Source organism: Centroberyx affinis, unplaced genomic scaffold (genome assembly GCF_046629955.1).
Source record: "Centroberyx affinis isolate AG114_WGS23_722 - 3 ecotype Tasmania unplaced genomic scaffold, CSIRO-AGI_Caff_v1 ptg007171l_1, whole genome shotgun sequence".
Lineage (NCBI taxonomy): Eukaryota > Metazoa > Chordata > Actinopteri > Beryciformes > Berycidae > Centroberyx > Centroberyx affinis.
In genome coordinates this window covers 14,203-35,238 of record NW_027283628.1, presented here as the reverse complement: position 1 = coordinate 35,238, position 21,036 = coordinate 14,203, and the positions used below count along the sequence as shown (strand labels likewise).

The 21,036-nt window shown below is 39.1% G+C and overlaps 1 protein-coding gene across 1 annotated transcript in view; it reads left to right on the top strand.

Moving 5' to 3' along the window:
• Positions 1-6,706: 6,706 nt before the first annotated feature.
• LOC139639351 (AP-3 complex subunit beta-2) overlaps positions 6,707-21,036 on the top strand; it is a gene marked incomplete at its 3' end in the record, with an annotated part of 28,272 nt that continues 13,942 nt past the window's right edge. Inside the window, exon 1 of the mRNA XM_071513436.1 lies at positions 6,707-6,819. Within this exon, the coding sequence (XP_071369537.1) occupies positions 6,707-6,819 (113 nt within the window). The remainder of the gene's footprint in view (positions 6,820-21,036) is intronic.

Below are 21,036 nucleotides of genomic sequence, written 5' to 3'. Positions count from 1 at the left end.
AGGGGGCGGAGAGCATGAACCATGACGTAATTAACTGATTGGCAACAATGTAATTTATTACTATACATGATTGTTTGCCATCTCACGTAAATAACTAGTATTGTTGTGTGTTTCTATTTTCACTGATTGTTGAACTTTTAGTCACACATTTCTGTTTTTAATAAATTAATTAAGATGTCAGTTACATGGATTTTCTCCTCTTCACTGTGCCACTGCAGCACAAAGTAGCTGTGCTGCCCCATTCCTAATGTAAAACATCAGGCACCAAAAATACTATTTGATTTGGCATGCTGTCCCATTTTGTTATTACTTCCACTCCAAAACACTTGAAAGCTCGACAAGTCTTATATTTACAACTTGGAACTTACAAGCATCACTTGAAGGCAGCAATGGCCCTGACCTACTGTATATTCAAACTCTAAGGCTTCATGAGTGGCAGATATACAAGCAGAAATACCATTCCACATGACACACACATCTGGATGGCCTAACAAGTATTTCCCTTCCACCATACAGGCTGGCCACTATCCATTTTACCAATCCACTGGCAAACAGCTACCAATATAAGAAAATATTGATTGTTTCCCCCCCCCAAAAAAAACATTGATTTATGTCATTTTTGTAAAAGTAAGACCATATCTACATGTAACTTACATCAATTTGGTACTACTTTGATGTATACTAAACAGAGGAGGGTAAACTCTATTGTCCAAATCAAAAAGTGAGTAAACTGAATCTCGGTGGGGTTGCCCTTCTCCAATTCCTTGTACTAATCACAGAACTGAGAAGCGATGTCAAAACACAACCACACTGCAGGAACTGGAGTATACGATCTGCATCAAATGCTATCGCTTTGTCTTTTGCTGAGGGACGGTCAGCAGCGCAGACACTTTCAAATCCAGATTCACTTCCCAGTACGCTAGAAACATAAAGTAAAACAATACAAATTCACGTGGGGGAAAAAAGGGATGTAAACCCTAACCACATAACTCAAAACTGTAAGCACATCCGCTCAGGCCCACTGGTCAAAGTTTCAGCCACAAACTGATCTCAGTCAAGCACGAACCTGTAGCTGTTTAGGGAGAAATTTTTAAAAAAAATTTATTTAAATCAAAAGGTATCAAGATGTAGGCCTGCTCTCTGAAATCCACCGACAAGGAAGTTGTGCTGTATGTTATTATGAATAACTTGCACTGCAATATTATGTTCTTATTCTTTTATATTTTCCTCTTTCACTTCTGTTTTTCTATTTTTCTATTTTAATTGAATTCTTTGTTTTAATTATGTGTTTATCTTTGTGAATTATATGTTCCTGTTGTTTTTATACCGAGAGGAACGAGCATACGAGCATTTCATTGCACTGTTTACCCTGAAAAACAAAATCAAATTCAAGTGAAATCTATTTATTGCAGCGCTTTTAACAAAACAGGTATGTCACAAACTGCTTTACAGAGCAAAAAAATCTCAACAAAGCCAGTTTTCTTCCGTCAGCATAACCTTTAAACACATTTTAACAGAATACGCATCATTTCCCACGTGTCGATTACCGTTTTGAAGCAGAATCACATGCTCAGCCTGTGACCTGTGATCACGGGACGGATATCGTCCCATCTCTGTCACTCATGCCGTTTTAATTTAAGCAGACAGGAAAGCTTACTTAAGCAACTCCATGTGAGGATGTGGGACCTTACGGAGTCATAGATCATCGCAGGGTAAAAATATAATGCAGTAATCTGCTGGTCTGCGTGTTGCATCATCATGTTTTACTACGGCCCCCGGCTGCACTGATGTGGCTCCTTGCCCTGCTTGTGTACACTCATTGTTTCAGAAGTCGCCCTGTCAGCAAATCCAGGCCGCACACATTAACAACAAGGAAGTTAGTCTTGGCTTTGGAGCTGCAGGAGTCACAAGAAGAGAACACACACACACACACACACACACACACACACACACACACACACACACACAAGATAGCCATAATTTGATGACAAAAGCCTCATAAATAACCAACAGTAACATTGTGTGTAATCTTTTGAATGTATTTTAAGATACTAAACTCTAGCAACTTATTCTAGGGCTTCAGTGACTTCAGCTCTGTTTTTGTGCCTGTTGTATTGGATTAAAAAACACTGAAGTCTTGACGAATATGTTTTGTTGCTGTTGGGTGAAAACCTGGTATCTCCAAACTGTTACTGTTACCTAAAACTAAGAAAAGCACAATGCATTTAATGGGGTTTGAAAGGGTTTTCATAAACATGGAAATCACGTTATGAAGTTTTCACATGACAACAGTGATTTGCAACACCAGAGACGAAGAATGATCTTCACATCAGTGAACTGGAAAAGACTTGGCAGGAAAGTTCCTTTCAGTACAATTTAATAATTATAGGCCTTGTGGTCCCTCAGCATTATACATTCCTCCCATTTTAGAGCAGCATGTTATTAGTGTGTTAGGAATTAAAAGCGTTTTAAACTGTTTTATAGATTTAGTAATCAGCTGGTTTATCTCAGTTTTCATCTGCATAAAAACATGACATGTCAGTTGTCTTACTTTATACTTAGCTTACATACTTATTTACATACCTGGATTTGGATAATCACAATTTCACACCTGTTTTTGATTGACATCTGAGGCTGAGCTATACAACAACATCAAACTTTAGGGTAAACATTCCTCAGATTTATATAACATTTGCTCATGTCTCTTTTGGATTGTTGAATGCTGAGATTACCTCATTACATAAAGTAATTTCTGGGAATGCTGTTATTGTATGTTTTTTGTCAGTTCTGGTGGCAATGCCTGAATCAATAAAGCAGCCCTACTGTAGCGTGAGTGTCTTGGGAACAACTCAAATCTTTTTTTTAGTGAATCGGGACATGAACTGAACTTGTCACCTAATCTTCTAAACCTGATGCAGCAGCTGGCCTGGAAATCTTGATATCAATGCCCAAAAAAGCTCCTGTACATGATAAGGATACATATACAGTACATACATATACATATAATAATAATAACTTTATTTGTATAGCACTTTTCTAAAAAACAATGTTTACTAAGTGCTTTACATACAATAAAAGCCAAAGAGACAGTGATGTAAAAATACCACAATTAAATAAATAATAGAGTTGAATAATACAAATAGGAATAAACAGATAAACAGATGCAACTAAAAACAGATGGAACTTTACATAAAAGTGTGCCAAACCATGAAATTACAAAATAAACATTTTACATACATATATACATACATATTTTCTTCCTACTGAAACTAGTTAGGAAAACAACAAAAAGTGAAAATGGAGATGAGGAAAAAATTTCTTCTACTTTCATTATTATGTTGGTTCAGATTTTTGTGTTGGCATTTGAGCTCCATCTACCCAACCTCATCAGTCATCAAACTCAGCAGAAGGGGAACGCAAATCTCCTCTCCTCTACTTCGTGTGCAGCAGCTTGTCATTTACAGACAGGCAGGCTGGTCTGGTGAAGCATAATGCAATTTGTCCGATCCAGTGTGTGTGCATGAAAGAAGCCACTGTCACTCTGCTAACTGTGTCAGCTGATGCATTCTTGAGGGTTCGTCCCAGTGAGAGAGCTGTTTACTGCCACCAGCCACACTTTATACATGGAAACTGGCTGCTGCCATTCAGTAGTTCATTCACACACACAGCGTGCACACACACACACACACGTACACACACGCATATAAATGATTTATTTATGTCCACATAAATACAAACATACAAAGTACATTCAAATACAGTCAAATATTAGGAGTCAGTCAGTTAAGTGCCTAATTGGCAACCACATTGTTGCATATACACACAAAAAAAGGATGATAATAATGGCAGGTTGCAAGATAATAGATGCTGATCACACTCTGCTTTTGGATAAGTGCTCCTAAAGTTTAGTCATACATTTTTATTATTATTATTATTATTATTATTGTTATTATTATTATTATTATGCTGACATTTGGACATTTTGTACTGTGGGAGAGAGAGATTATATATGCCTAAGCATGTTCTGTTAGTATTTAATGCTTTATTTCCTAAGGATTGAATAATCGCTAATCATTCATACTCTTATAACTGCAGTTATTATTCCTCTAGGTTTCCTTTCCTTTCTCATCATGTTCCATGTTGTTTTGTTTTGCGTATCACAATACTTTATTGAAGTGCCTGCCTGCTAATCTTGTGTTTGAGAGATGGAGGCTCTGCATGGTGCCCGACTCAAGTCAAGGTGATGGAAGTGCTGCTTCTCCACTAGGCGGCAGTAAAATCCCAGGTCCTTTTTTAGGTGAGATGCTGCTGCTACTAGTACTACTACTATTACTACTACCACTGCTACTACAACTACTACTACTACTACTACTACTACTACTACTACTACTACTACTACTTCTACTACTACTACTACTACTACTACTACTACTACTACTACCTCTACTACTACTACTACTACTATACTGCTACTATTACTACTACTACTCCTACTACTATTACTACTACTACTACTTCTACTACTATTACTGCCAATGCTTCTACTGCAACCGCTTGAACTACTGCTACTTCTACAACTAATAATACTAATAATACTGCTAACTTACCACTCATAATGGAGACTCAGCTAATTTTTCAAGCTCAAACTTACAATAGTCTCAACTGAAAAGCACATGTAAAATTCATTATCCATGTTCTGCAAAATAATTCAAAAAGTACTTGTACTGAATGTACTACAATTATGTAAATATGAACTAAACTATTCTTTCACTGCAGTTACATCATTTGGTATTAATAGCAGTAGTATTACTTATTATTTGAGAGGATTCCTCATGGGTAGTTTAGGAATATTTTGACAAATTAAGTCCGATTGTCCGACCTTATTTTTTATTTCTCCAATGTAGGCCAATAGGTGCATTGCAGCATAGAGGATAATCACACTTCCTTGTCCCTATTCCCTTTATGTTGTCTTATTTTTTCTTTCTATGCTTTGAATCTGTTCAGTAATAATAAACATCATAGCAGTGGTGGTGGTATCGCAGTAGTAATAGTATTAAAATATGTCTTTTGGCAGTTTGCATACTGCATAACATTTGGCACAGCTCCACCTGTCCTGCTGGACTCTTGGCTCGGTCCTGGAAGCCTCATCAATAACTTGGCCTACTGGCAGTGACTGCAAAAAAATCAGCTGCAGCAAATGAGATTCTTACAGAGCCTGACACACTGTAGATCATTAATCGCTTGGCAAAGTCATTACACTGTTACACAGGGTTTGGTGGCCAACATTATAACAATTTGCTTTTAAAATGTCCTAATTTATACATAATCCAACAGATACATAAAGAACATGCATGCTATATTATTTAGGCCACTCCCTCTCTGCTGCAGCCTGTCTCATCATCATCATCATCATCATCATCATCATTAGTTTCGCATGCTGATCTGGTCTGATTTTGACTAAACTGCACTGTGTTCCAGCTTTTAAAAATGTACACTGATTGATCTAATGGAGGGGCGCTATAATTAAAGATCAAAATTTCAAACTTAAATATAATATATAACATCAAATACGACATGGTGCAATTTTGAGAAAACTTGGAGGGATGATGATGCGTTGTGGCACTGTGTTCTGGTATTTGACGTCAGCATGACGGCATACTCTGTAATCACTGAATAGCATTACTTTTAACTTTACTTTACTTTTATGTTTATAATCCTCAAAATACACTTAAGTTTGATTTTCATTTTACAATACCTTTTGATGGTTTTAAGGCTTAAAACCATCAAAATACCTGTGTGGTATAAACATGATAAACATATAAATTTGAAATGTAAAGCTGTAGGCTAACAGTTGCTAATGTACTACGCTAACTAGCTAGCTAATGTTGCCAAATAGTATTGACATATAGCTTCAACAGTATTTTATGTTGTTTCTACTGTTACGTTACCCATTTGCACAAAAGTCTTATTTGCAAAAAAGTCTTTCTCTATCTTGATCAGTATAATGAAGGCAAAAATGCCCCCAAAAAACTATCGGTAACACTTTACAATAAGGGTCACTAAGTTAAGGGTTAGTTAATGCTTAATAAGGGTTAGTTAATGCTAAATAAGCATTAACTAACCCTTAATTAACAGTTAACTAATGTGTAATTTACTAATGGTGTTCATGTTAACTATGGTATTAATTTATACATTATTTAATAGTTTATAAAGATGACTAATACCTTAGTTAACATGAACACCATTAGTAAATGATTACCAGACACATTAGTTAACTGTTAATTAACAAAGTCACAAAGTTGAGGGTTAGTTAATGCTTAATAAGCATTAACTAACCCTCAACTTTGTGACCCTTATTGTAAAGTGTTACCAAACTATCTTAAAAAAAAAACCCCAAAAAAGTCCCACATGTCCTACTTGTAATCACCACTATCAGGCTGACGTTAACGGGTTTTCCCCAGTCGGTAAATTGAATTTAAGGTAAAATCGGCATGATTTGAACACGGCATAAAAATCACATGACCAGAGCATAACACAACCCCCTCTCCCCCCATTCACACCCCCCCATCCCCATCAGCCCCTCTCCGCCCTGAGCATCCCAGCAGCGGCGCAGATAACTCGCTGTCTGTCCGTGCGCCTTTAAGAGAAATCCTGCTCTCCGCACTAAATCTCCATCGCTGCTCCGAGGGAGAAGAAAGCCACGGCAATGTCCGCCAGCTCCGCTTTCAACGATGAGAAAGGGGGATCCTCCAGCGTCGGGGAGCCTGAATATGGGCACGACCCGGCGAGCGGAGGGATTTTCTCCTCCGACTACAAAAGGTACCGCTGCCTTCCCTCCTTTCCCGTTATTATTTGTCATATTATGGTGGCAGCTTATGGCGGGGGAGGTGCAATGTGGATGTAATTTCCTGCCTGCTAAGATGCATAGGAAGTGCATCGGGGTTTATTGTATTGTCCTGAATCGGCTGAATGTCGGCGGACGAAATGCAAATCTGTAAACTGGACTGAAGTTTGTTTGGGTCGTGGTTGAAAACGGCTTCTACTTTAAACACCTAAACACCACCTACAGCAGCCTATTCTGCCGTGAATTCCCACCGTGATTTGGCTGCTCAGGCGGCTCCGTAATGTGCAATGACCCTGTGATGGCAGTGTTGTTATCGCCTTTAAGTCTATTCACTCGTCTCTGATGGCAGTAGCGGGGTTGAATAATGCCTCGTTTTTTTGATTTCGCTTGATTTGGCAGCTGTTATTGCGGGTTTGTGAATTGAAACGTGCAGGCCTGCGGGTTGCCAGGCCTCGGCTCCGGCTTTCAGCTTTCAGCACCACCCCATGTTGGACAGCGCGCAAAGCAGCAGCAGCAGCAGCAGCATCCATCCTCACTCACCTCACTTTCATTGCAAACAGCCACATATCCATGATAGGAAAACTTAAAAAATATCACCTGAATACATCACTCCATATTCTAAAAAAAAAAATACAGGTGACCCCCATCTATAATGATATTAAAACAAAACAAATGTCTGATAGGTGAGGTTTGTTTTCCCCTAATGAGTTTTCCTTGTTCACACTGAAGGTGTAAGGTTGAGGAGTGTCGTTTTGATTAGTTGTTTCATAACGTGAAGCCCTTTGAGGCTGGAACTGTGATTATGGACTACACAAATATACTTGACTAACACTTTAATAAGGAATATCATTTGAGTTTTACTATTCACTATAAAGGTTATATGTCCCGATAGTGCAGTTAAGAAATCAAAATCGGCATATATCAACATATATAAACTACCCCCTTTCTCCCCAATTTGTATCATTAAATTAGAAGTTTATTTTCAGTGGGCCAATGACTTGGGATTTACTAAGTGTTCTTGCAGTTTTGTTGAGGTGGGACAGCCAAGGCCATACTTGTACTGTATGCTGCAACTGTTTCTACTGTTTTTGTATAAGGTAGTTTACAATGTTCGTATTGATTATATATCTTACATATTATTGTCTTTTCTTGGTACTCATGTGGTGAAGCTAAAGGCAAATTTCCACATTGAGGACAATAAAAGTTTTCGTTTTCATATTTTGCCACATTTTTTCAAATGGTATTCTAGATATTTCATTGTGGAGTGAAGCTCTTCATTTAGGCAGTGCAGTGAAGTTGGGCGTCCTCCTTGTGGACAGTTTGTGGAACGTTGTTGTGGTTAAACAGATGAGTCTTTTCCTCTTGTATTTTGTCTTTTGTCAGAGAAGAGATCACCCTACCAATAGTCTACTAAGTAGCTCTCAATATTCATACAACAGTCATAAAGTAAGGCCGATGTCTTCTGGATTTGTAGAAGGACTTTGTAAAGAATCAGTAGGTAAACATATTTAATATTACAGTTTAGGCAGTTATCTGATACTCTTATCCAGCGGCTTACAGTGAGTGAGCAGGTTTCAGAGTCCATGGCTGTTGATGGACACACATTGGCTGTTTTTGGGGGGGACTGATCCTGTGGTGTTTTGTGTACAGGACTGACTCTCTAACCACTGGATCTCTCAACAATACATTTCTCATAAAACAGCAAAACCAGTGTCTTCTGGATATGTGGATGGACCAGTATGGAAAGAATCAGTAGACATGTAGATTTAGTGGATGCTGGGGGACTCACAAATGCTATTTGCTTTGGATATAAGTAGTTTAGAGTTTATAGGCCAGAAGCAGATTCCTGTCTGGAGACCAGTGATGTAGTGTAGTTTTTATTTTCAGAATAGAGTTTACACAGCTTTTACGGCTGACATAAAACTTACGTAAATTCATAGTGTATATCATAATAAGTAGTATCAGACTGATGTAAATTGTAGGAGGATAGGGTTTTATAAGGGATGAAAGCCTAAATTAATGCTTTTCTGAAAATGTAATTGATTTTTGTTTGTTTTGTTTACCAACTGGAGGTGACTAGCAGCGATGATGTGCAGACGAGGATTATGGAGTGGACTACCCACTCACCAAGCATTTGGAGGAATGAAAATAAATCACAAACAGATACAAAGAGACAGAGTTTTTAAGTGCATCAGATTACTCTCTGGCTGCTCAGTTTACACAAAGATATAACAGTAAATGCCACTAACTATTTAGTATATACTGGAGCCACAGGGAGCAAACTGGGACCCATACATGAATCTGGTAAATTGACATATATCAGATATCTATATTGATATATAAGAGGTATATACACTATGTGAGCATATGTGACGTATTTGAAAATGGCCACTTTTACATGTGTGACATACTGTATATGAAGATGGTGTTTTGTTGGTGCACCTTGTTTTGTTATTCTAACACATTTTTTTGCACTTGAGCACATCATTTAAATAAATATTTTTCTATTTTTTGCATCAGTAAGTGCGAGTTCAACCTACACACCTGAAGCACAGGCTGCTTCTTTTTGGAATATTTATAAAGAGCGCAAACTACTCCATATAGACCCTTCATGACATATACTGTATTTCTAACATGTATCTACATTTCGTCATTGTCGGGTGAAAAGCTTACTCCGATTTTGGTGATTTTCATGTTTTATCTTAAATTGAAGGATCATATGTTCCTCTGTGGGTTGAGAAAGTTGTTCGACTCTTGGGCTGGTGAAACCTTTTTAAAACCATTAGATGAACACCATGTCTGTTTTTCTTAGTGCCTGAAAAGTTGACATGTTGGAGATACAAGGTTTTAACCCGGCACCAGTGAATTGCTGACATGTATGTATTACTCTAAAAATTAGCATCGCACATGTATGTTCAATTTATGCAGTGTTTTAATTCCTGATGCTTAATTTCAGATGTGTGACTCATGTTAATGGTTGTTGCATTCAAAACATGTAAGTTTTTTAAGTAATATTCATCCCACCAAAACCAACGAGCACATTATAGAAAACAATTTTCAACCTTTGTTTTTAAATGATTCAGATGTGCTGACCTAATACTACTGGATTCATCCATACAGTATATGACCCATATATGTTCACTTGTATGCTTACAGAAGTGTCACCCTCTTTAGGATAGGCATACAGTTCATAATCTTTATTCTAAAATGATTTAAATCCATTGAGAGAAAACAAATGCTACTTGAAATTTCAAAGTATGTTTTTTCAGTATTTCAAAAACATAGATGTAAGGTTCTAAATAAAGGCCTGAAAACACCTAATAACTAAAACATAACTAAACACATTTTATCCAAATGGTAGATATCTAATTTTGGAACAAAATTCCTCTGGGTTTAGAATTTACTGTACAGAAGTTGAGCCTTGTGGAGGTGTCATGGGCCTAATTCAGCAAAACATTTGTGATATGAGGCACCCACTTGATAAACTCAACGCCATATTTTCTGTCATCTAACCCATTTCTTCTGACATATTTCTATGCATGGGCTTTGCATGCATAGAAAGAGAGAGAGAGAGAGAGAGAGAGAGAGAGAGAGAGAGAGAGAGAGAGAGAGAGAAGAGAAATCAACATTGCAGTGGAAATAATGAAAAGATGTTTTGGAAAATGATAATGTATCTCAGTTTTATTAACATTGAAATCATATTGACACTGCATTACATAGATTGCTCTCACTGTTGCTCCACTTAACACTGGCAATAAAAACCTATAATATGTGGGTCAAATCGGCTATAGGCAGCAGCAGCACCAGCTGTCTGAAAAAGCTTCATTAGTAAATGCTACTGACTGCTATTCTGTATGAGCTGGGAGGTTTTTCTCGTAAGTAAAAAAGCTCCATTGCCAACGTATTAATTATAGCGGATTTTAGAATAAGAAGAATTAGCAATAAGAAAATGTATTCATGCAGCCCTATTGATGGAGATGCCTAACCATTTGTAGAAGGCGGTCTAGTAAGAATTTGGTATTATACATGATATTTAATTCAGGCTAATGATGAATCTAACCTGAATTCCCTCAAAACATTTCTGTGGTACATGCTTTGAGTGAACTGAAGCTTTTCCACCAGCAGAGGGCGCTCAGCCTTCAGGAATGGTAGAACTCCAGTCTGTGAACTGTGAGCTCTTGTTTTAACTGGAATAGGATTTAGCCCTAAGGCTGTTTGGGAAATATGAATCAGTTGTGGGCCTGCTGCAGTTGGACCCTGTGTTCATTCATCGATTCTAGCGTGGGCTCGGCCTCGTTGTTATGCAGATGTGTGTTTGCAGCGGCGGGTGTTTCCACGGCCGGTGCTGCAACAGGCAGCGGAGGTAGATTAACCGGTTTCTCTGTAAACATGACAGCGCTGACTCGACCTTCACATGCCGTCTCCTTGGGAACACTGATGATGTGAAATGTTCCTTCGCTCCTCAAACATGTCAGTTACATTATTCAAGATAAGCAGGATATGGGTTTGGTATTACTGAGAGCAAACTTGCAGCTCTAACAGGCTTTAAAGGTGCATGAAGTAAGATTTTTCTTACTGTTCCCTAGCACAAAATGACCATAATGTATTCTGCAATGGGTTGATAGGGTTGTCAGGTTTCTGGCTTTCAAAAACTCACATTTCTGGCCTCTTCTCTCTGTTTTGGAACAAAAACTTCTCCCCCCACTTGCATTTTCAGCTGTTCACAGATGGAGGTCGGTGCTTTGAGCGAGCGACAAAACCCTTTGTTCTCTAGCCAAAAAAGTAAAAGACAAAGCAGTATTATTTTGCATTTTGTATGTGATATATTACGTCTTCAGTAGAAGTTTCTGTTGGATCTCTGCTCTTATTGGCTAGCTTACTCGTTACTTGTGACTTTTTATATTTCTGTCAGAGATCTGTCTGTTGTTGCGATTCCTTGGCCACTGATAGAGGTTGATAAAAGTCATAGATTACTTAATTCCATTTTGATAATAAGGTATTAATAATGCCTGATACCCTGAGTTGAAACATTTTTGGAGATGAGCAGAAACACAGTTATTGATCTTATGTATGCCGTTTGGTAGATGCTTTTATTTGAAAAGCCTTTCAGTTCCTCAGTACATTCTTTGTATTGGTGGCCTCAGTGGGAATTGAACCCCCAACCCTGGCAGTGTTAGTGCCTAGCTCCACACACAACCACAGCATGCTACTGAATTATAATTGATACAGGAATATCCAGCTTTAGGACATACTGGAGTTTATGAATATATGAAACTCTTAATATATTCCTTTGAGATGCACTAAGCCTCATTCATAAGAAAAGATGCAGGGAGGGGCAGAGACATTGCTGCACTGCACCCAGAAACACAATTAAGAAGAATTTCCACAAGTGACACTTATAAAATGTTTGATAAAACAAAATTGAAACACTTTTTAAATGATAGTAGGCAACATTAGTCTTTGGTTGATAAAATGATATGACTTTTACAGAATTGGATTCTCTGTATTCTAGATATACTGAATAATGAACTGTGGGGAATGTTTTTTTTATATATATATATGCATTCATATACATATATATTTATATATAGATATAGATATATAGATATATACATTTTGGAAATGAATGCTGTTGCTATGAGATAAACATTATTCAGACTAGATTTTTGAAGAGAAACCTGTTCTTTCCAATCAAAAAATCCAATCCAATCAAAAAAGACAATTTCTGGAGCAACTCTGTTGATATTCAACAGGAGATACATTTTTTGGACTGTTTGGACACTCCTAAAGGAGCATTTTCTTTTACTGCATTGTGAAATACTCTGACCCAGAAAATGCACCCATATCCTCAGAGAGATACCTTGAGTGCGGTCACAGCGTCCACAGACTCAGTCTCTCAGTCAGTGTAAAATGTCGCAGCTCCAGGCTGTATTTGGTCTTGGTGACATCACAGGTTAAAATCTTTACTCTTGAGCTCATGTTAACAAATCTAGACTGAGCTGTCAAAGAGCACCGGGAGAGCATATGTGAATTCTGCTTGGAGGCAAATTCTCCCTTGGAGCCAAAAAGAAACGAGTGGGTGCGAGAGAGAGAGAGAGAGAGAGAAAGAGAGAGAGATGTCCTCATCACGACACCGCCAAGAAAGCTGAGTCATGTAAGAGGAGAGAAAGCAGTACCGAATATAACAAAAAAAAGAGTAAAACGGGTCAATTTAGGAACATAATGAGCGAGAGGAGAGGGAAATATTTTAAAGAGTCTGTCGAGGATCACAAAAGGTTTGGCTGTGCAAAGGGTCCAGGTGAAGGAAGCAAGCTGATAAAGAAATGTGTGAGAGAGAGAGACTTACTTAACAAGAGGGGAGAGGGAGAGGGAGCCAGAGAGAGAGAGAGAGAGAGAGAGAGAGAGAGAGAGAGAGAGAGAGAGGAGAGACAAACTGAGCGAGGAATGAAATGAACCGGAGAATTTACACGTGAATGTGAAGGGGCGGAGCGAGGATGACTGGAGGACGGCAGTGGTGGTGGTGGTGGTGGTGGTGGGGGGGGGGGGGGGTAGGAGAGAGTGGAGGGAGGGGGGTTACAGGAGGGGGGTGCAGGTGGGGGGGGTCTGATAACGTGGCAAAGGTTGGAGAGGCTGTGTGTCATCGTTACAGAGTGCAGAGCAAAACGCCTCGTCCTCGCCGCTCAGACACATACACGTATATACAGACAGAGAAAAGAGAGAGAGAGAGAGAGAGAGAGTGGTGCAGGAGCAGGAACTCACAGGAGGAGCAGGAGGAGTCACAAATGAAAAAAAAACAAAAAAACCCCAGAAACTCCACGCCCCTCTCCTGCGAAGCGTCCATTTACCGAGCAGCAGCAGCTGATGATGATGATGATGATGATGATGACGACGATGACGGCTTCGCTGGACGCCTCACAGCCTCGGCAGTGAAAGGAGAAGCCGCTGCCCCGGGGCTCCGCTGGATTTGGATCACAGCTCTCCGGCAGTGAGGATATCAACTCCTCCTGTCCTGTGTGGAAAAGGCTTTTTTAAACAGGCAACTCTGAGGCATTTGTGGAGAGGGTTTCTGTTGCGTCGTTGCGAGACGAGTGTCCACATTGGATATATTTAAACCTCGAAGGGAAGGAATACAGCCTCTAAGCACTTTACTGCTGTGTGATAAACAGAGTGAGTAGGAGCCGGAGAATTTCCCATCCCAGTGATCGTCCGCTGATCCAGATACAGCGTTGAGGAGTGGCCTAAGTAAACTGCAGGCTTCTCTCTCTCCCTCTCTCTCTCCCTCTCTCTCTTTCTCTTTCCACTTCTGCCCGGGATTCTACAGGTTGTTACCTTTTGGGTTGAAAGGGTTTGAGCTTTATTTTTCGTTTGTAAAGATGACCACCATGCAGAAGCTGCTGCAGCTGCCGGTGAACGCGGTGAACATTGTGAAGACGGTGCAGAGCCAGGTGCAGGGTCAGGAGGAGGACAAGAGCCCGGTGCTGACCCCGGACAGCGCACAGCAGGGCTGGTACAACGCCCTGCAACCTGACGAGCTGCGCCACCTCCGAGGTACAGGAGGAGGAGGAGGAGGAGGCGGAGGAGGAGGAGGAGGGGGAGACCAGGAGGACCGACTGGAGGAAGGTGGTGCCATCACCAGTGGCCTAAGCCAACCTTTGCGGTAGGAGATCAGGAGCATCCGGACCTACCTGACCCGTACATGCCACATTTGCATTTTGAGGCGTTTTAAAGCGGATGGTCTCATGCAGGGCGACTTACAATGAGTGCAACAGCACAATTAGCTTAAAATCTTAGATTGGCAGCATCACAAGCAACCAAGAGTAAGGTGCAATGGTAGAAGTCAGTGTCCAGAAGTGTAACAAGATAGGGAAGTGAACAGAGACTTGGTAAAGAAATAAGAACCAAGGAGAAAAGGTACAAAAGTCTATTTCCATACAAATGTAAGCACCTCTGCTATGATGAATAATCCATAGTTTATCTATATTGGTGGTTTTACAATGAGAAAATGGCAGGAAGTAGAGGCCAAGGGAGCAAACTACTTTGAGTGCAAATTTTTTAACCGTACCTTAAGAAAATATGGCGCTTATTAAGTTAAGTTCAAGAGAGATTGTATTTGTGTTCACGGCCAATCATTGCACATTTGGATTTCACTGGGTCACAAATTTACAAATTCGATTTATTTTATAGGATGAGAGCGAAACTGAAGTACAGTTCTTGTGAGTTTGAACAGGCATGTTTTAAGGAAGAAACTTTCAAATTCTCTGCTAAAAGAGCTGGCTTATATAAGACAGCTGCTCGCAAAAGCATGCTTCAAATCTTCAGTCATCAGTATCATCTGCATCTCATTCATGGAAATACATTTTCTTGCCTACTCTTTTTCATGTTACTGAAACCGTGCAGCGTTGAGTCTTTGAAAACCCGAATCGCAGTGCATCTTGAGTTGTAACATTAAACACTGGCCTACATCCATGGAAACTTTCCAATCGGAGAGTCTTGCTGATCTCCTGGCTCTGGTGCCAGGTAACCTGAGCGCCGGTGTGTTCTGTTGTACCACAGCGGGTTAAATAATTCAGAGCTGTTTGTAAATTCAGCAGTTGTTCAGCAGGACGAGACAAAGTCCAAAGAAATGAGAAACCCAGTGTTGGTGTAGGGTTACCCTGGGTCCTACATATGCAGGGAACCATAAACCCTGTCTGTCGGTTGGCCATTTTTCCTACAGGTGCTGCAGATCTGCAGAGAGACGTCATTCACAAGATAATTGAATGAAATGATGTTTGCAGTTAAAAATACATTAGAGTGATAGAGCAAACGACCTGAAACCGCTTTGGAGTATTTTTGTCTTCAGCTCCATTCATAACTTCTGGGTGCAGCATCACTTTCTATTGGGCTTTCTATTGGGCCACTATAACCTTGACAGATATATAAAAAAATATGAAAGAAGTCTAAAAATCGTAAGACTTTTACAGTATTGTGTAAAAATCTTTTGAAAGTCACTGTTCCAACAGGATGTGGCTACTCAAGACATTTTCAAGTCTTAATTTCTTGCTTATTTTTGTTTAATTTAAGAAGTTGCTGTTAATTTGTTGCAAAATGATTATAATTGTTACTCTCTTTTGTCTGTTTATTTTTCAAATGCTGTTGCTGTGTTATTTACTACTACTGCTACTTCTAATAATATTAATAATAATGATAACACCACATATGACTACTACTACCATTACTACTACTACTACTACTACTACTGCTAATACTAACAATAATATGACTGCTGCTACTACTACTAATAATGATGCTTATATAACAAATAAAGCAAATTGCTGATAATTCCACTTTGACAGAAAAGCTATTTCAGCTCAGTCTGAATGTCAGGTCACTGCTACAGTAACTGTAATCTCTTATCAACGTTTTAAAGTCCAGTTTTAATTATATCTTCAAAAGGCCTGTTTGGATGCATGTACAGTATGTTCGTTATCAAACAAGCCTCATGAATCCCTGTTGCTTTATTCATTACTGAGGCTGATCAGGATGGTAAATTAGCGCTAGCCACCAGCCAAATCCTGGCAAATTTTGGCTTTTTCCTCCACTATACCAGACACTTTGCCAGGAAATCACCCAACATTTGGATTGCCTCAGCTGTCATAAAATTTAAGCTGGTTGGTAAAATATTGAACATGTCAATTTTTGAATTTTCTTGTCACCTTAGCCTGTGTGTTAAAAAAAAGTTTCCCGCCCCAGAGGTGATGGCACTGAGCTGTAAAATACAGTATATGCCAATCAAACTCTTCTAAAGTGATTGGTGCTCAAAAAACACCTTAAAGAAAAATACTCTTACACTGTTATAGATCATCAATCTGTGATGTTCAATGTATTCCAGGAGTTATTTTGTGATAAAAGTGTTGTAATTTACTTTTTTGGTGTACCCACTTTCCCTCAACATGCCTTGTCTACTCCTACTTGAGTTAGTGATTTCCTACGTTTCCCAGAGTGCCTTTCGACAACTCCCAGAGAGAACAGGCGTGAACTTGTTGCATTCAGCTGTGGGTTATACTGTACGTGTCGGGTGAGAGAACGATAGCAATAGCAATAGCAATAGCACAGTAAGAGCAAGAGAGAGGGAATTCTTCCAAGTGAGAGAAACTGCGTGTTGCCCCTCACTCAAAACACAAAATGTGTCCTGGCTGCATTACATTCTGGTCTATTGAGGCTATTGTCAGTGGAGAAATTGGTCTCTCTTCCTCTTCTACGATGGATTTCTCCCTGTATTATTGTTGAATGTCGGTGCAAAATAAGAAGCCCTCCCTCTTTGACACCAAAACCTGATGTTTGCTGTTGATGTTTTAGATTTTTCTGCTCTCAAACTCTATTGTAGCTGCTAGAAATATCTTGATGTGGCGTGACGTCAGCTGTGTTTGGCCAGTTATCTGAATAACAAACATACACCACAAAACAACAAAAGGGACACAGAAATGCAAGGTACATCGACAAAAGCTGTTGTTGGATTTTTCCTTTAATATTTTCAGATATATTATACTTGAAGCTTCATCTCTATGTTTTGCACTTTTTTTTTGGGATGAGTTGTAATAATAGATGAGTTACCGGCAGTAACTTCCACATCTCTGGTGCCATGGCCAGAGGACGTGTCATTTCATTTTCAATTTCACAGGGAGAAATTCATTTTCAGCTGGAAATCAGTGTTTTACGGTTTAGTTACTCATCTTTATGGCCGGGCCTGGCATATTCGGTGCCCTAGGCGAGTTAGCTTTGCCTTTTTTTTTTTTTTTTTCATCTTATTTTGGGACACAACAACATATTTGTAACACAGACAGCAGCTTCAGCTTGATTCACTGCTCGAATCCCAAAATAATCCTTCAAAAAACAGTTTTTTATAGATGCTGTCAGGTGTTAATTTGATTCCCTTTGGTGAATCGATGTTTTGAAGTTTTGGTGATAAACTGAGTTATGTTATCCATGCAATGCAATTATTAACACTTTGATACTTGATGAAGTCACAAGTAGAAATCTATCTCAACACACACACACACACACATACACAGAAACACACACAAATCAAGTCATGATAAATCAGCTTTGTGCTCTGCAGTGGCCTCCTCCTCCCAGACTGCAAGCCCTCCATTCACTGCTGCTCTGTGCCTAATATGGATGAAATGCACATTACACCAAGCCACAGTGGAATGATGTAACAGACTTCTGAACAGACTTGGGTCAAATAGTGTTTGCAAATGATTTGCAGTGTTGCTTTCCACCGTCCCGGAGCACCAGATGTGCGGGGTTTACTGCACCGAGAGGAAAGCTGTAAATCACAACAAAGTATATTAAATTGACTTTCAAATACTTTCCTGTGATTGTCCAGGCTTTCTGGCACTCACACTTCTCTGATGTGGCAAGCAGTACTAGCACCCCAATCAAGTCGAAAAACAAAAATTGAAGAGGATCCAACTGGAATGAGTGGGATAGGCAAGGCAAGGCAGATTTATTTATATAGCACGTTTCATACACAAAGGTAATTCAAAGTGCTTTACACACACAGTTCTTTATATAAGATATTAGATAAGAAATACAGAATAAAATAAAGAAACAAAAAGACATAATAAAGTGTATAAGAGAGATATGGAGTATTTACACTTGTGGAAGGGAACACCAAGTGTCCTATAGCGTCCTAATTGCTTTGTCTCCCCCATGTTGCACCTGTGATGTCGCAGTGTGTGCCTTGTGGACCGCTGGACCCAGATCCACGGTCTACTGTACCTGGGAGATTTGTCCCGAGTGTAAATCTTTGTGTATTCACCTCGCAGTGCCGCAGACCTGCCGTCCCCTATGGAAACACTATCAGCTGCAACAAAGGCACTGCAGGAAGGCAGGAAATCGTTTAACTTCGTTTTATTGCATTCTTTGTTGCCTTGGAAACTAGTTGGGGTAAACGTGCAGCTCTGCGGCTATTTAATCACGTCCCCCCCCACACACACACACACACCCCCAAATGACAAAGAGCTCTGTCTTCGAAGGAATCATTTCATTAGTGGATTCATCCTATTTGTCCCTATTGCAATAGTTTATGGTTTTGCGTATTAATGTAGGCTGGCAAACCGACTCCGACACAGACACTGAACATGGAAACTGTTTTGTGAAGCAATGAGATAGAGGTGGAGTGGGTGTTATCTGACCTTAACATATAAAAACAGCCTGACATAAACACATTGAAAACATATTGTGTAGGTCTAAAAGCTCTAATCTGTTTTTGCAGTGTGGCACCTGCTGTTAAAACACTGTTGCCTTATCTGAAATGTATAGACTATGGGGTAAAGCAGTTTAAAACTCATTCATCCATCCACAAACTGTTGAAGAGCAGATGTTTAGATGGTGAAATACGTTGCTGATCGTATCTCTAGTGCTGTATAATCTTTCAAAAATGGTTTGGATTATGCAGATTATGACGGATAAAGCTTTAAACCCTGAGAAGATTCTATTTCTTCAGAATAACATCATACATTTTATAATTTGTGTAGCTTTTTGAGATGTTTTCAGGTGCAACACAACCTCAGACTTGGTCACACACCTTACCAAGCATTGTATCTGGTCCACATGGCCATAGATTGTATGTTGCGAGGAGGAATTTTAAGACTTTTTTAGACATTTTCAAAATAGAAGCAGATGGGCCAATACAAAGTCAATATAAGCAGTTGATTTTTAAACTTATATGTGAATATGCATGACAGAAATGTTCTACTAAAGAATAACTCTAATCATTTGACGTGGTAATCCTTGAGGTTTTCATTTTTTTATTTTTTTATTTTGGTGACATCTTTGCTGCTAAGCGATCATTGTTGTGGTGTTTTTTTTAGTCTTTTTCCTTGGATTTTCTGTTGATGCAGTTTGAGTTTCTGTAGGTGGCGTTCTTCTCTTTGTCAGTTCAGCCATGGTGGCTATCGCTGCTCATGCTAACTACCCAGTTCTTCTTCTTCTGTTTATTCCAAATAAACCGGAAACGTAAAAAGACATCAACACATTTTCCCAGCAAAGAGCTACCAGACTCCGGGTGTTTAGAACAGCAAATGTAAAAGCTTTGATTAACTGGACATAGGTCAAATCACTATTGTGGTATAACAATCAAAAGTAGCAGAACAGATATTTATTTCGAATTTTGAAAATGTCATTTTGAAAATGTCAATTATTACTTAAGCATGTATTTAGGCTAGTATCTTTATCTTTGGGTATAGCAGCGATCTTGCCTACATTGATTCGCAGCTTGTTTTCTGAATGTTGTTGCTCTCAGGTTCCCGGCCGGTTTAGTAGAATCTGTCAGTACTGTTTAGGTGTTTTCACAGTGGAGGAGAGTGGAGATGTCAGTTCAGATCCACTCAGACAAGGATCCTGCTTCTCATGTGCGAGCTGGCCAGTCTGTTCCCATTCCCGTTCACAGAGCTGATGGATGAACGTGGCTGGGGAATAGCAGGTTATATGTAAATGGTTCACAGTAGTCTGATTGCAAAAAAGGTAGCTGTAATGCCCAGTAAAAAGGAAAACAAAGAGGAATCACACTTTTTAAAAGACGATTTCTTGTTAGATTATATAGAAATCATCAATATCATGTTATATGTTCATAGAGGAAAAATGCTTTTTCTTACGTCAGGTTTTGAACATAAATCGATTTTACACACCACTGACAAACCTGCTTTCACCCACCAAAGTTTCCTCTAACTTGCAGTTTCTTCATAGCTGCTCACCCAAAAACACATTATTGAAAAACACATGTATTGGTAAATGAAACAATGGCTGATATGAGTAATGGATAATCATAGTAACATGATTAAAATTAAAGTTAAGTTGGTATTTTGTTGTCTATACATTATATGGATTTTGGCGACAGAGTAACCCAAAAGTAACTGGCAGGAATTAAATACTAAGTGAGTAATCTAATTATTTACTATTCAGTATTCTGTAATGGATTACATTTTGAAAGCAAGTCTGCAGATGAATCCTCTAGTCGTCGTCACTCTGGTTGGTCAAGAAAGTCAACTAGTAGCCGAAAGGTTAGAGAAGCTTGTGGTTGAATATTGTATTAGTTGATACCTTGAGCAAAACATTTCTAATAGAGAGAAAATCAATGTCCCTTCCCTCCTTTCTGGCAATTTCTTTATAAGAAGTAAAAATGTTTTATGCATTATGTCACTTTTGAC